The 13946-nt window shown below is 39.4% G+C and overlaps 1 protein-coding gene across 2 annotated transcripts in view; it reads right to left on the bottom strand.

Annotated features, from left to right (window-relative positions):
- The window catches only part of ascc3 (activating signal cointegrator 1 complex subunit 3), a 494022-nt gene that overhangs the window by 167915 nt on the left and 312161 nt on the right, over window positions 1–13946 (bottom strand). For both annotated transcript variants that reach the window (XM_048596924.1, XM_048596923.1), the window contains exon 20: window positions 6530–6706. In XM_048596924.1, the coding sequence (XP_048452881.1) occupies window positions 6530–6706 (177 nt within the window). The remainder of the gene's footprint in view (window positions 1–6529; window positions 6707–13946) is intronic.

Below are 13946 nucleotides of genomic sequence, written 5' to 3'. Positions count from 1 at the left end.
GTAAACTTGCAGGTTGAGTCAGTAGTTAGGAAGGCAAATGCAACTTTGGTGTTTATTTTGAGAGGACTTGAATATAAAAGCAGGGATGTACTTCTGAGGCTCTATAAGGCTCTGGTCAGGCCATATTTCGAATATTGTGTGCAGTTTTGGACCCCATATCTCAGGAAAGATGTACTGGCCCTCGAACGGCTTCAGAGGCTGTTCACGAGAATGGTCCCAGGAATGGAAAGCTTAACATATGAGGAACGTTGGAGGACTCTGGGTCTATACTTGATGGAGTTTAGAAGGATGAGGGGGGATCTAATTGAAACTTACAGAATATTGAATGGCCTGGACAGAGTGGACGTTGGGAAGAGGTTTCCATTGGTAGGAGAGACTAGGACCCGAAGGCATAGCCTTAGAGTAAAGGGAAGGCCTTTTAGAACGGACATAAGGAGAAACTTCTTCAGTCAGAGAGTGGTGAATCTGCGGAATTCACTATCACAGAAGGCTGTGGAGGCCAGGCCATTGAGTATATTTAAGACGGAGATAGATAGGTTCTTGATTGTCAAGGGTATCAAGGATTCCAGGGAGAAAGTGGGAGAATGAGGTTGAGAAACTTATCAGTCATGAATGGTGGAGCAGACTTGATGGGCTGAATGACCTAACTTCTGCTCCTAAGTCTTATGGTCTTATTCTAAGGCTGTCATGACATAGAATTCGAATTTCATGAACGGATCATATACATGTATCATTTTGCAGTTTTACGCAAATCCTAGAATCCCTACAGTATGGAAACAGGCCATTTAGCCCATTGAGTCCACACCAACCCTCTGAAGAACATTCCACCCAGATCCACCCTATCCCTGTAACCCCTGCATTTCCCATGGCTAATCCACGCAACCCACATCTCCCTGGACACTGTGGCAAATTAGCATAGTCAATCCACCTAACATGCACATCTTTGGACTGTGGGAGGAAACCAGAGCACCCAGAGGAAACCCACGCAGACACTGGGAGAATGTGCAAACGCCACACAGACTGTTGCCTGAGGCTGGAATTGAACCCAAGTCCTTGGTGCTATGAGGCAGCAGTGCTAACCACTAAGCCACCCTGAGTTCTTTCGTAAGGTGAAATAATTATTTACTGGACCAACAGACTAGCTCAATGTTCACCTTGAGTACTCTTTACTTTTTGGCAACATAAATGATTGTTTTAACAGTGAAGAACACTGGCATTACAACTGGCTGAGAAACAAGGAGTAGTCCTGCAACTTCAATGTTCACATTACAGTCTACAAATTGGAGTCTCTGCATAAAGCTCACAAACAAAGCTCTGAAGAAATCACCTTACATTAGTTAACATTATTTCTGTCTCATTATCAATAATGTTAGTCCAACTAACTCTCATATATGATAGGAAGAAATAAAATGTATTCTGCCACCTAGTAAGTTGGGGTATCTTATGTTGTTCTCATATATTAGTCGTTTGAAGACCAGACAAATAATGTCGAGGAGCTCAACTTTCTTCATGTACATGATAAAATGCAGTACTCCGTAGAAAGAAACTAAACAACACTATAAAGCTGAGGAAGTAATAAAGTAGCTATGGCTTGATGAGATTCCCACAGAGAAAAGAAAACAAAGTTGCGCCATGCTTAATTAAAGTAAAATCAAAATTAAAAAGCATCCAATGCAGAAGTTATGTGAAGGTATCCGATGTAGTTAGTATGTGCCAATTGTCAGCATGAGAGCTCCACTAATTACCATAGTAGCAATTTGCTCAGAATACAGACATAATAAGTTTTTAGACATGAACTTGATATATTATTGTGCATGGTTCTTGTGATCCATATAAAAGTTATTCTTTTCTAGGTAGTTATCCAGATGTTCAAGGCTGGGTTCAATTACTTCTGACTTTTATAGCTTCCAAAAAGATTGCAATTTTAAGATGAACATTCAGGGATATTTGATATGTAATCTTGCGAAAAAGAAAATTACTTCTACACTTTCACATTTATTTCACCTTATTTGAATGCTCTTAACTTACACAGTAAACAACTTATTCAAAAAACATTCCCTCACTTCAGCTTCATTATTCCAAAAATTGCGCAGCACAGAAAATTACACCATCAGGTTTGTGCGACCTCGCAGGAGAGGTAATATGGGAGGCGTAGTGCTTTTGTCACTTGACTAATAATCCAGAACCCTGTGCTAGGAGGTGGTGAAACTTGAATGCTGTGAAAGAATCTAGAGTTAAATTTTAAAAAAAGCCAGTTTAATGGCATCCTTGTAACCATTTTTGATTGTCATTAAAAACAAGTCTCCATCTGTTTCACTAATGTCCTCTAGGGAAATAAGTGTGCCAATATCACCTAGTCTGGTACATACAATCAGGGGGCAAAAGTAAGCCATTTGGCTGTTCCAGTCTTCTCCAGCATTCAACAAAATCAAAGCTTATTTCATTTTCACCTCAATTCTACATTCCTACATATTCCTACAAGTTTTGTCATTTTATTATTTTTGTAACCTCTAGTCTTACTGGTTGTTTGCTTTTGGATCTGCATTCTCTGTCCAATCATGTCTATATGATTCCAGAGCCACTGCAATGGGGGACTCATAACTGGTCTCTGGGGACTTGAGGATGGGCAACAAATGCCAGCCTACCCAGTGATACTCTCATTCCACGTGAGTAAATATAAATGTAAATTGAGTTATATTCTCCTTCTCCCTCCAATACTTTCCATTATTTCTCTATTGAAACCCATTATAGATTCAATTTCTCTTATGACATGTCATAACCAAGAGATGCCAACTGCTCCATTTGTTCTTTAAGTGATTTTTCAAATTTGCACCTTTTGGTTCAATAATTGTTCCCAAATTCCCAGGTGAAAAGAGCATTTGGTACCACCTTAACACTGGTCTCATTAGTGGTCTCCTCTGCATCAAACCCATATAGTTTGGTGTACTTTCCAAAATAAGACACACAAAACTGGCCAGTGTTTAAACCTTAACCTAATCTACTTTTTACCGGTTTCCTTGACAGGATAATCAATATTAACATTTCTTTCAATGTATTTTGAGTAAAACTGGAACCAATGGGTTACACAGGATAAACTTTCCGCTGGTTGCAGTCAAATCTAGCACAAAGGAAAAACGTTGTGGTTGTTGGAGGTCAGTCATCTCTGCAGGAGCTCCTCAACATACCGTCCTAGGCCTAAGCATCTTCAGCGGCTTCATTGATGACCTTTCCTCCATTATAACATCAGAACATTGGGATGTTCGCCGATGATTGCAAATTGTTCATCACCATTTAAGACTCCTCAGATACTGAAGCAGCGTATGTTCAAATGCAACAAGATCTGGACAACACCTAGGCTTGGGCTGAAAACTGGCAAGTGACATTTGTGTCACACAAACGTGAGGCAATGACCATTTCCAATAAGAGATGATTTAACCACTGCCCTTTGACATTCAATGATGTAACATCAGTGAATCCCCCACTATCAACATCCTGAGGGTTACCATTGACCTAAAACTCACCTGGACTCACCATATAAACACATTGGCTACTAGAGCAGGTCAGAGGCTAGGAATACTGTGACAAGAACTCACCACTCGACTCCCCAAACCCTATCCATCTTCTGCAAGGCACAGGTCAGGAATGTGATGAAATACTTGTACTTGTCTGAATGAGTACAGCTCCAGCAACACTTAAGATGCTTGGCATCATCCAGCCAAAGCAGCCTGCTTGATTGGCACTACTTCATAAAGCATCTACACCCTCCACCACCAGCGTTCAGTAGCAGCAGTGTGTACCATCTACAAGGTGCACTGCAGAAATTCACTAAAGATCCTTAGAAAGTACCTTACAAATCCACTTCCATCTAAAAGGACAAGGGCAGCAGGTACCTGGGGAACAGCAGCAGCTGCAAGTTCCCCTCCAAGCCGCTCATCATCCTGACTTGGAAATGTGTCGCTGTTCCTTCACGGTTGCTGGGTCAAAATCCTGGAATTCCTTCCCCAAGGGCATTGTGGGTCTATCTAGGTGCAGGTGGACTGCAGCGGTTCAGGAAGGCAGCTCACCACCACCTTCTCAAGGGCAACTAGAGAGGGACAATAAATACTGGCCAAGCAGGTATGCCCATGTCCCTTAAGTAAATAAAAAAAAAATTGAAAACTCATCTGTTTTAGCCAATTCCATTTTCCCCAGTATTGAAGCTGCTTCAGTGTTAACCTGCCTCAGTCAGTAACAATCTTGCTCAAGCCACTGCAACATTTGCGCAGAAGTTCTAACCTAACAGAATCATAATAATTTGTTGAAATTGATGTATTTCAGATTTAATATCAAATGATGGTTTTCTTTCAGTCTTTTTCTGTGATAGAGGAAAATGGTGAAGATCACTTGGCAGTATTAGGAATGAAGCAAGAAATGGGTCAACTTAAAAGTATTTTTCTAGCTGTAAAGGGAAGAGGTTCTAGAGATCTAATCAGAAGCTAGACATGTTTATTATAGTGCCATAATTGTACATTTATGTTTTTTTAAGGAAGAAAATTGTTACAGCAGGGTTACAGGAGGCTTCTGTGATTTAGTTTTTATAAAAAGGATATGCTGATTACAGCCTGACAAAAAGAAATTAAACAAGTGGCTGTTAAAAATCATCTGAGCATACAACTGCAATTTCTACGCAGAGTTAGAGCGGGGTATATATCAGGGCTCTTCATTTACTCTCTTAGCGCTCTCTTTGCATCTACTTGAATGCTCCCTGCCTTGCCTTGCACGTTATTTAAAATTTACAGGCTCACTATACTTCATTCGAGCCTTGCCTCTTTCTACAGACGTAAGGCCAGGCAGCTTGTAATATTTGCCAGCAGTGAAGAATTGAGGAGACAGATGTGTTATTGTACGGCATCATGCGACATCAATGTTACACCTGCAACATGTGCTATCAGCTTACGTGCAAACACACTGTATGTGCTTCAAACAAACATGTGAAAGTCAGATGGGAACATTCTTCAGTCAAGTCAAAGGGGATTGTCATCAGTCAGGAGGTACCTGAACAGTAAGTCAAATGCATTGTCCAAGGACTTGGACAAGACTAGTCAGGTATCATTATAATCTGGTGAATAGGCTACATTCAGTCCTACAAATAGGCAAGGGATCAAGAGTCATAAAGGTCTACAGCATTGAAAAGGCCCTTTGGCCCAACTTGCCCATGCCGCCCAGTTTTCACAATTTAAGCTAGTCCCATTTGCCTGAGTTTGGTCCATATCCCTCCATACCTATCCCATCCATGTACCTGCCACAATGTTTCTTAAATGACAAAATTGTACTTGCTCCCACCACTACCTCTGGGAGCCCATTCCAGACACTCACCACTCTATGTATGGAAAAATTACCACTCTGGATCCTTTTGTAACTTTCCCCTCTCACCTCAAACCTATGCCCTCGAGTTTTAGGCTCCCCTACCCATGGGGAAGAGCTGTCGGCTACGGGGAAGATCAGTCAGGAATTGCACAGAGATCATTCAAGAGTATGCTCATTTGTCATTTGGGGATGTTCTTCCAGGTTGGTCAGGGGAGTGGGCCATGGTCAGTCCAAAACAATAATGAGGTGCTTTGCTATGCTGGGTGTTAGGGAAAGAATAGTACCCCTTAGGCAACATTCAAACATAGCATGGCACAAACTCCAAGGAGCCTGTGCAGTTTGATTCACAAAGTGGCAATACATTTACAATTCTGAGCTTCTATTTCCAATGAGGTATTACCGTGCCCTCAGAACCTTTTATCTTTCTTTCTCTCCCACGACATGCATTGTGAAGAGCTATTTGTGATTAATCTATGACTCCAGTAGCAATTGGCCTGAAATACCGTTGGGTTTAAAACAATGTGGCGGTGATAGAAATTCCAGATAGTCCCGGTAGTGACAAATACTTCCGCTGCTGGAGAGGGCAAAATAGCGTGACTACTACGCCGTAGAGGTATCGTGCATACATGATGAAGGGAGGAGCAGAGAACTGTGTGAAATAATTCGTGAAAGCTCAGATAGAAATTGTCCATCAAATTCTCTGAAATTGATACTTAGCTGACTTTTGGTAAAATTCAGCCTGATGTTATTTTGCAAAACACATTTTTTAGTAGAGATACAGTTGAACACAATAAAAATATTCATTCAAATATCAATTTTTATAGAAGTAACCTGCTCTGGAAATACTTGAATTTACACTTTCTGTGCGGTTTCCTTTTGAAGTACCAATATATGCAATAATTAAGAGGGAGACAATCATTTCCAAGTCAATTTATTTAACTTAAATCTGACTCACACTTTCATGCAGTTACATGAACTTTAAGTTTATAAACTTAGTTTAACTAGAATCCATTTTCACCAATTAATGTTACAGTTGAACTTCATGTGGTTACTGTGTCGTGTGATATTGCAAAATGGGAATAAGGCACAAAGATCTTAACTCTTACCAAGAATGTGATCAGGCAGCAATGCAATGTGTTTATTCAGACTACATCTGCCAAATGAGAGAGATAGAAGTGCTTACCTGTGCAACATAAGCAGTGTCAGAAATGAGTGAAAAGCTATCCAACTCTCCATGGCCAATGTAGGTTTGGAGAAGAATATTCACTTTCCCATAGGTATTCTCTGCTCCACCTGCGACAGGTAACTGACAGTAATCATCCAGCAGCTGAAGGAGCTCCTCCACTTCTTCCTCCCTTACCTATATCAATACAAAGAAACACTACGTTAAATGCTAAATGATTTATACCAAGCAGACCTCAAAACTCAGACCTCATCATAAAAATAACGGATATATTAATCCCATCAAACATTTACAACAAAAAAAACCTGTTATTCTCCTCATGCAACTAGATAATCCAACTGTTATGCATTTAGATTTTTGGAGAATATTTGATGAAGTTGCATTATTGATGATTTATGGGCAAATTACAGAGTTTCGAGTTAGTTTAAGTACAATGATCAAGAGAGAGAAAACTATTATAAAAAGGAAAGAAAAAGCAGAATTCAGCTCCTTTATTTTTTATTCATCCTATATTCATTTACGGGATGAGGGTGTCTCTGACTAGGCAGCATTTATTGCCCAGAGGGCAGTTGACAGTCAACCACATTGCTCAAATGATAAAATGAGAAATGTACAAGGCCATACACTCTGTATTTATACAATATATTATTTGAACATCCCTAACACTTTAAAAAATACTGTCGATGAGAAAAGGTTTTTGCAGGCAAAAAATGATACATTTGGATATATTAGCAAACATTTCTATCCACTGAATGATGGGTAGAAAATCTAACTCTCTTGTGTATTTCTGAAGACACTTCAAAGAACTTGCCTTCACTGATCAGAACATTGAATTTAGGAGTCAGGACATCATGTTGTGGTTGTACAGGACATTGTTAAGGACACTTTTAGAATACTGTGTACAATTCTGGTCGCCTTTCTATAGGAAGCATGTTGTTAAACTTGAGAGAATGCAGAAAAGATTTACAAAGATGTTGCCAGGACTGGAGGGTTTGAGCTGTAAGGGATAGGCTGAATAGGCTGGGGCATTTTTTTCCCTGGAGCGTCACAGGTTGAGGGGTGATGTTATAGATGTTTATAAAATCACTGGGGGCATGGATAGGGTGAATAGCCAAGGTCTTTTCCCTATGGTGGGGATGTCCAAAACTAGAAGGCACAGGTTTAAGGTGAGAAGGGAAAGATTTAAAAATGACCTGAAGGGTTACTTTATCATGCAGAGGGTGGTGTATGTACATGACGTGCTGCCAGATGAAATGGTGGAGCCCGGTACAATTAAAACATTTAAAAGACATCTGGATGGGCATATGAATAGGAAGAATTTAGAGGGATATGGGCCAAACGCTGGCAAATGGGACTAGGCCAGATTGAGATGACTGGTGGGTGCTGACAAGTTGGACCGAAGAGTCTGTTTCTGGCTGTATGACTCTTACTCTAATTAAAAGTGAAAAAGGGTTTACAGATTTTGATATAATTCCCTACCAAAGCTTTCATAATAAAAGATCATTCTACTAAAAAGTACTTTTGGATATGTAGTAAATACATAAAAATAAAGGACTATATACACATAGGAAAATAAGCTTAAAATGTTATTTTACAAAATTCAAGATGTTAAAAATATCACCTTTGTATAGTTTAAACTATAAGGAATGTGGCAACAGAATTAAAAGTGGAGTCAAAACATTGTCATTTGATGAAATATTTCACTGACACATATTCTAATGTTTTGGCTATTCACTAAAATTGATTTTATTGATTTTATCATCAGCAATCAGGAAACAAGTGGTGAATCGAAGCTTGAAATCACAACAGGTCAGGCAGCATCCGTGGAGAGACAGCAGACTAAGAGTCTAGATGACTCTTCATCAGATTCCGATCACTTAATCTGCATTCTCAGCATCCTTTCTCCCCCAGCACCCCACCCCCAACACTATTGCATAAATGTTGCCCCCTCCACACTTCACATCAGCTCTGATGAAGAGTCATCTAGATTTGAAACATTCGCTTGCTTTCTCTACATGGATGCTGCCTGGTCCGCTGTGATTTCCAGCATTTTTTGCCTTCAGTACAGATTCCAGCATCTGCAGTAATTTGCTCCTATATTGTGAATCAAAATTTGGTGTAATTTACTGGCGCTGCAAGTGATACGGGCAAATAAATCATTTAAAAGTGATTCTGCCGTTAGAACTAATTGCATTTGTCTATTACGGACACAAGATTTGGTGGGAAAAAGAGAGAAAATGGATTACAAGAGTAATTTCGCAAAAAATATAAACGTAGATACTAAGATCTTCTACAAATAAGGAAGAGTTAAAAGCTGAAGAAAATGGTGGTCCCTTAGAGGATGAGGCTTGGGAATTTATAATAGGAAACGGGAATTTATAATAGGAAACAGGAAATGGCAGAGAGACTTTGATCAAGTATTTTATGTGTCATCATGTCAGAAGATACTAAAAGCAGCCAAGAATATTGGAAAATAAGTTGGTAAAAGGGAGAGAGGAGCTGTCATTGGTGGAAAAGACTTGAGGAAAACGAATGAGAGTAAAAGCAGCCTGTTTCCCAGACCTGATGGCCTGTATCCAAGGCTGTTTAAAGAAGTGGTTGCAAAAATAATGGAAGTATTGATTATAATGTTCGTGGCAGTTTGGAAAACTGTAAATGTAATATTCCTATTTAAGAAAGGAAGACAATAGAAAGTGGAAACTGTGGGATAATTGGTCTAACATCTGTAATTGGAAAAATGCTGGAATCCATTACTAAGGAGGCATAGCAGGAGATTTTAAAGAAAGAACTATAACACAATCAAGGGGATGAACAGTTTCGTGAAAGGGAAAGTTAGTTTGGCAAATTTTTTAGGCCTTTTTGAAAATGTAACACTGGATGGATAAAGGAGGACCAACAGATATATTTAAATTTTCAAAAGGCATTTGGTATTGTTGCATATGAAGATTACTACACAAGACAAAAACTAATAATTTTGGTGGAATATATTAACATAAACAGAGGATTGGTTTAGCAGAAATAGAGAGATGAAGTAAGTGCAGTATTTTCAGGTAGTGTGCCACAGGGAAAATGCTGGGGCCTCAACTGTTTACAATTGATATCAAAGATTTAGTCCGAGGGATCGATTGTATTGTAGCCAAATTTGCTGACAATACAAAAATAGATGGGAAAGTTAGTTATGAAATGATCACAAAAGTCTGCAAAGGGATATAGATCAGTTAAATGAATAGGCAAAAAATCTGACAGTTACAGTATAAAGTGGAAAATGTGGAGGTTATCCACTGTGGTAGAAAGAAGGGAAGAAAAGCTAAATATTATTCAGTTGGAAATAGACTGTGAAATGTAAGCAATTGAGTAATTCTGAATGTCCTCAAACATGAATTCACAAGAAGTTACAATGCAAGTAATTTGAAGGGAAATGAATGTTGACCTTTTTTGTCTGGAGTATAAAAATAGGAAAGCTTTGTTATAACTGTTGATGAAACCGCACTTGGAGTATTATGTACAGCTTTGGTTTCCTTAGTTAAAAAGCAGTATGCTTAGTTTGTAAGTAGTTCAGATAGGTACACTAGTCATACTATTGGGATGAATATAGAACATAGAACAGTACTGCACAGGAACAGGCCCTTCATCCCATCTGTCCATGCCTGTGCCAATCATGATGCATTCTAAGTCAATCACATCTTCCTACACATGGTCTGTATCCTCTATTCCCTGCCTGTTCATGGTGTTTGTCTAAATACCTCTTAAATGTTGCTATCATATCTGCTTCTACCAGCTCCTCGGCAGCTTGTTCCAGGCATCTGTGTAAAATATCTACCTTGCACATCTCCTTCAAAGTTCCCTTCCCTCACCTTAAATCTATGCCTCCTAGTATTTGACATTTCCAGCCTGGGAAAAAGACTATAATTATCCACTCTATCTATACCTCTCATAATTTTATATACTTCTATCAGTTGCCCCTCAGTCTCTGATGCTCCAGCAAAAACAATCTGAGTTTGTCAGCTTCCAAGCATAAACTCCCTCCTTTGTCCTTGAGTGGACCTTCACTTTTTCTAGCTACCCTCTTGCTTCTAATATACAAATAATATTTCATGGATATTTCATGTTCCTTTTAGCCCTCCTAATTCCTTGTTTAAATGCTTTCCTGCTTCCTTTATATTACTCACGGGCCTTGTCTGATTTCAGTTGAAATGACACACTATCACAACCTTTCCATTACCCGCTTTCTAACTTGTTCCTCTATCTCCCACTGGCTATTGGGTGGCCTATATTATAAACCTATCATTTTGATTATACCTTTTTCATTCTTGAGTTCTACCTCTACGGCCTCGTTGGATGAGCCCTCCAAGATGTTCTCTCTTCATACAGCTGTGACATTCTCCTTAAATCAGTAATGCGACTCCCCCAACCCTTTAACACTCTTTGCTATCTTGACTGAAAGATCTGAACCTTGGAATGTTGAGCTCCAGTCCCACCTTTCTCTCAACCAAGTTTCTGCAATAGCTACAACATCATAGTTCCAAGTATTAATCCAAGCTGTAAGCTCTCTGCTTACCTTTTATACTCCTTGCATTAAAATAAATACTGTCCAGACCACTAGTCCAGCCGTGTTTGTTAATCTGGCCCTACCTGTTCGTTCTATTAAACGTCCTTGACTTAACTGCTACCTTCTCCTCAATCACTGACCTACTGCTCTGGGTCCCACCCCCACCACATTCATTTAAAGCTGAGTGGCACAAACAAACGTCCCTGCAAGGAGATTAATGCCCATTCAGCTTAGGTTTCAACCCATACTTCTTGTACAGACCCCTCCTGGCCCCTTTCCAGGCCCTGGAAAAGACACCAATGAGCCTGTTTTATGAAGGAAACCCTCCTACTCAAGCAGTGTTGAATAATGAGGACAACTGAGCAGCTTGAACTTATAATCGTCAGAGTTCTGAAGAATAAGAGGTGATCTTATTGAAACGCACAAGATTCTTGACAAGGTGGATGCTGAAAGAATGTTTTCCCCTTGTAGAGGAAGCTAGAACTGGGGAGCATAGTTTCAGATCATGGAATCGCCCATTTAAGACAGACACCAGGGAGAATTTCTGCTTTCAGAATTAAATGTCCTCCCTTGTGGCTGATTTACTGCTGAGTAGGCATTTACTCAAGGGGGGCGATGGCAGTGGAACTCCACTGCCTTCCAACCTCCAACCGGTTATTTTCCATGATAGTGGGGCCTATGGATAGCCTTCCCACCGTGCCACTATTGGACACTATGTGCCACAATGCATTAACCCAGCAATTATAGTTAAAAGGATTTTAAAAGGCGATAATTCAAAGTTACCAAAGATTTTCTACTGATATACAAGGTCAATACATCTATTTAATTTCTAAATATACAAATTATGTACCCAACCAGAGGCACAAGCAATTTGCAAAATATTTGGTTTGTAAATTCTAGAAGTTCATTTAGCAGCTCCCAACAGATTTCATTGCAGGCACTTTGTTTTTCAATGGTTCTTCAGGTGGAAGTGATTGATAGCCACTGTTCTATTGCTGATGTGGGGTGCTGGTGTTGGGCTGGGGTGGACAAAGTCACCTGACAAAGGAGCAGCGCTCTGAAAGCTTGAAATTTCAAATAAACCTGCTGGACGATAACCTTGTGTCGTGTGACTTCTGACTTTGTTCGAGTGCTGACTGTGGGTAAATTCATGGAATCATAATCAAAGTGATTACTTGATGATATTTAAATAAATGGCAAATAAGTTACAAGGTTACATGAGGGAAACAATATCACTCAAGTTGTGAGACATTGTATTGTTGCTAATAAAGTGTTAAGTAGGCCATATCATACTTATTGGGTTCAGGATCAAATGAGAACGGGAATCATATTGTCCTCAAAAGTAGATGTTTTGAGAAAAGATAATACACGATATCTGGAGTTGAGGTCATGTCAAAAGGGCAAGCAAGTTAAACTAGCTTTCTTTGAAAAAGAGACAATTGTTCACTATGATGAAATATTCAAATACAAGTTAACAATAAGCATGTCAGGAGGAATTGTTGAACGAAAGCAAATAAATCTGCCGAGTTGTTACCTGCTAAGCAGAAAATGATTCAAAATACAATTTGAACTACATCTGCAGGAAGAATGAAGGTGCCCTGAAGTTTGTCAAGGGGAATTGAGCTGTAAAAATGTGATAGAGCTTGTTTGATCTAACGGCATTTTATTATCCTGAAAACGTTTATTGTTCTTAAAACTATCAGATGTCACAAATTGCTTTATAGTCAACAAAGTTTTTTTTGAAGTGTAATCACCCTTTCTCATACAGGAAGGTACATGGTAAAAGAGAAATCCAGCAAATGCCTAAGAAATATCCTGCTCGCTCTCAGGCTTTGGTATAGTAGTCTTTACTGAGGAACTGAATAATGCATTTGGGTTATTGCTCTCTAGATTCTCCAATTATAGACATGGCTTTCTTTGACCTTTCATTTAATCAACCAGGCAGGACTACTATGCGTCGTCCTCAAATCTGGTTGCCCCCAAAAATTAATCACCTCCCTCTACCTGCTGCATGATGGCATGCAAACCATGATCCTCATCAACAGACCTACCACAGACCTAATACATTTGCAAACTGGGGTCAAGTAAGGGTTTGTCATCGAACTGATGCTCTTTTCTATATTACCCTATTTGGGGAAACATCCATTCTACATGTACCTTGTCAATCACCTTTAACATCTTACATAACTCAATTAGTTCTCCTCACATCCTTCTAAACTCTGGACAGTATAGGCATAAACTGCTCAATATCTCTTTGTAAGATAAACTCCTCATCTCTAGAATCAATCTAGTGAACCTCCTCTGCACTGCCTCCAATGCAATGGCATCCCTTAAGTAATGGGAAACAAAAATGTATGGAATACTCCAGATGCAGTCTCACTAATCTTTTATACAGTTGCAGCAACACTTCCCTACTTTTATACACTATTCCCTTCATCACAAATGCCAAAATTCCATTTGCCTTCCTGATGACGCACTGTGCTTGTATACCTGTTTTCTGTGATTTACACACAGAAACCCATATCCCTCTGCATTGAAACACTCTGAAATTTACCTCAATTTAGATAAGAAATTGCCTTTCTAAGGTTCCAACCAACATGGGTAACTTCACATTTGTCCATATTAAACTCCATCAGCCAAATTTTGGCTCAGTCACTTAAACTATCCATAACCACATGTAATTTTTGTTTTAATTTTTTTCAATGTAGTTTATTTTCTCACTTATTTTAGTGTTGTCTACAAATTTGGCAACACTACCTTCTATCCCTGCATCCAAGTCATTAATAGAAGCATAGAATCCCTACAGTGCGAAAGTAGGCTGTTCAGCCCATCGATTCTGCACTGACCCTTTGGAGAGCAACCCATCCA

Source organism: Rhincodon typus, chromosome 5, assembly GCF_021869965.1.
Source record: "Rhincodon typus isolate 14 chromosome 5, sRhiTyp1.1, whole genome shotgun sequence".
Taxonomy (NCBI): domain Eukaryota; kingdom Metazoa; phylum Chordata; class Chondrichthyes; order Orectolobiformes; family Rhincodontidae; genus Rhincodon; species Rhincodon typus.
Note: the sequence above shows the minus strand (reverse complement) of the source record. Positions and strands in the feature narration are given on the sequence as shown.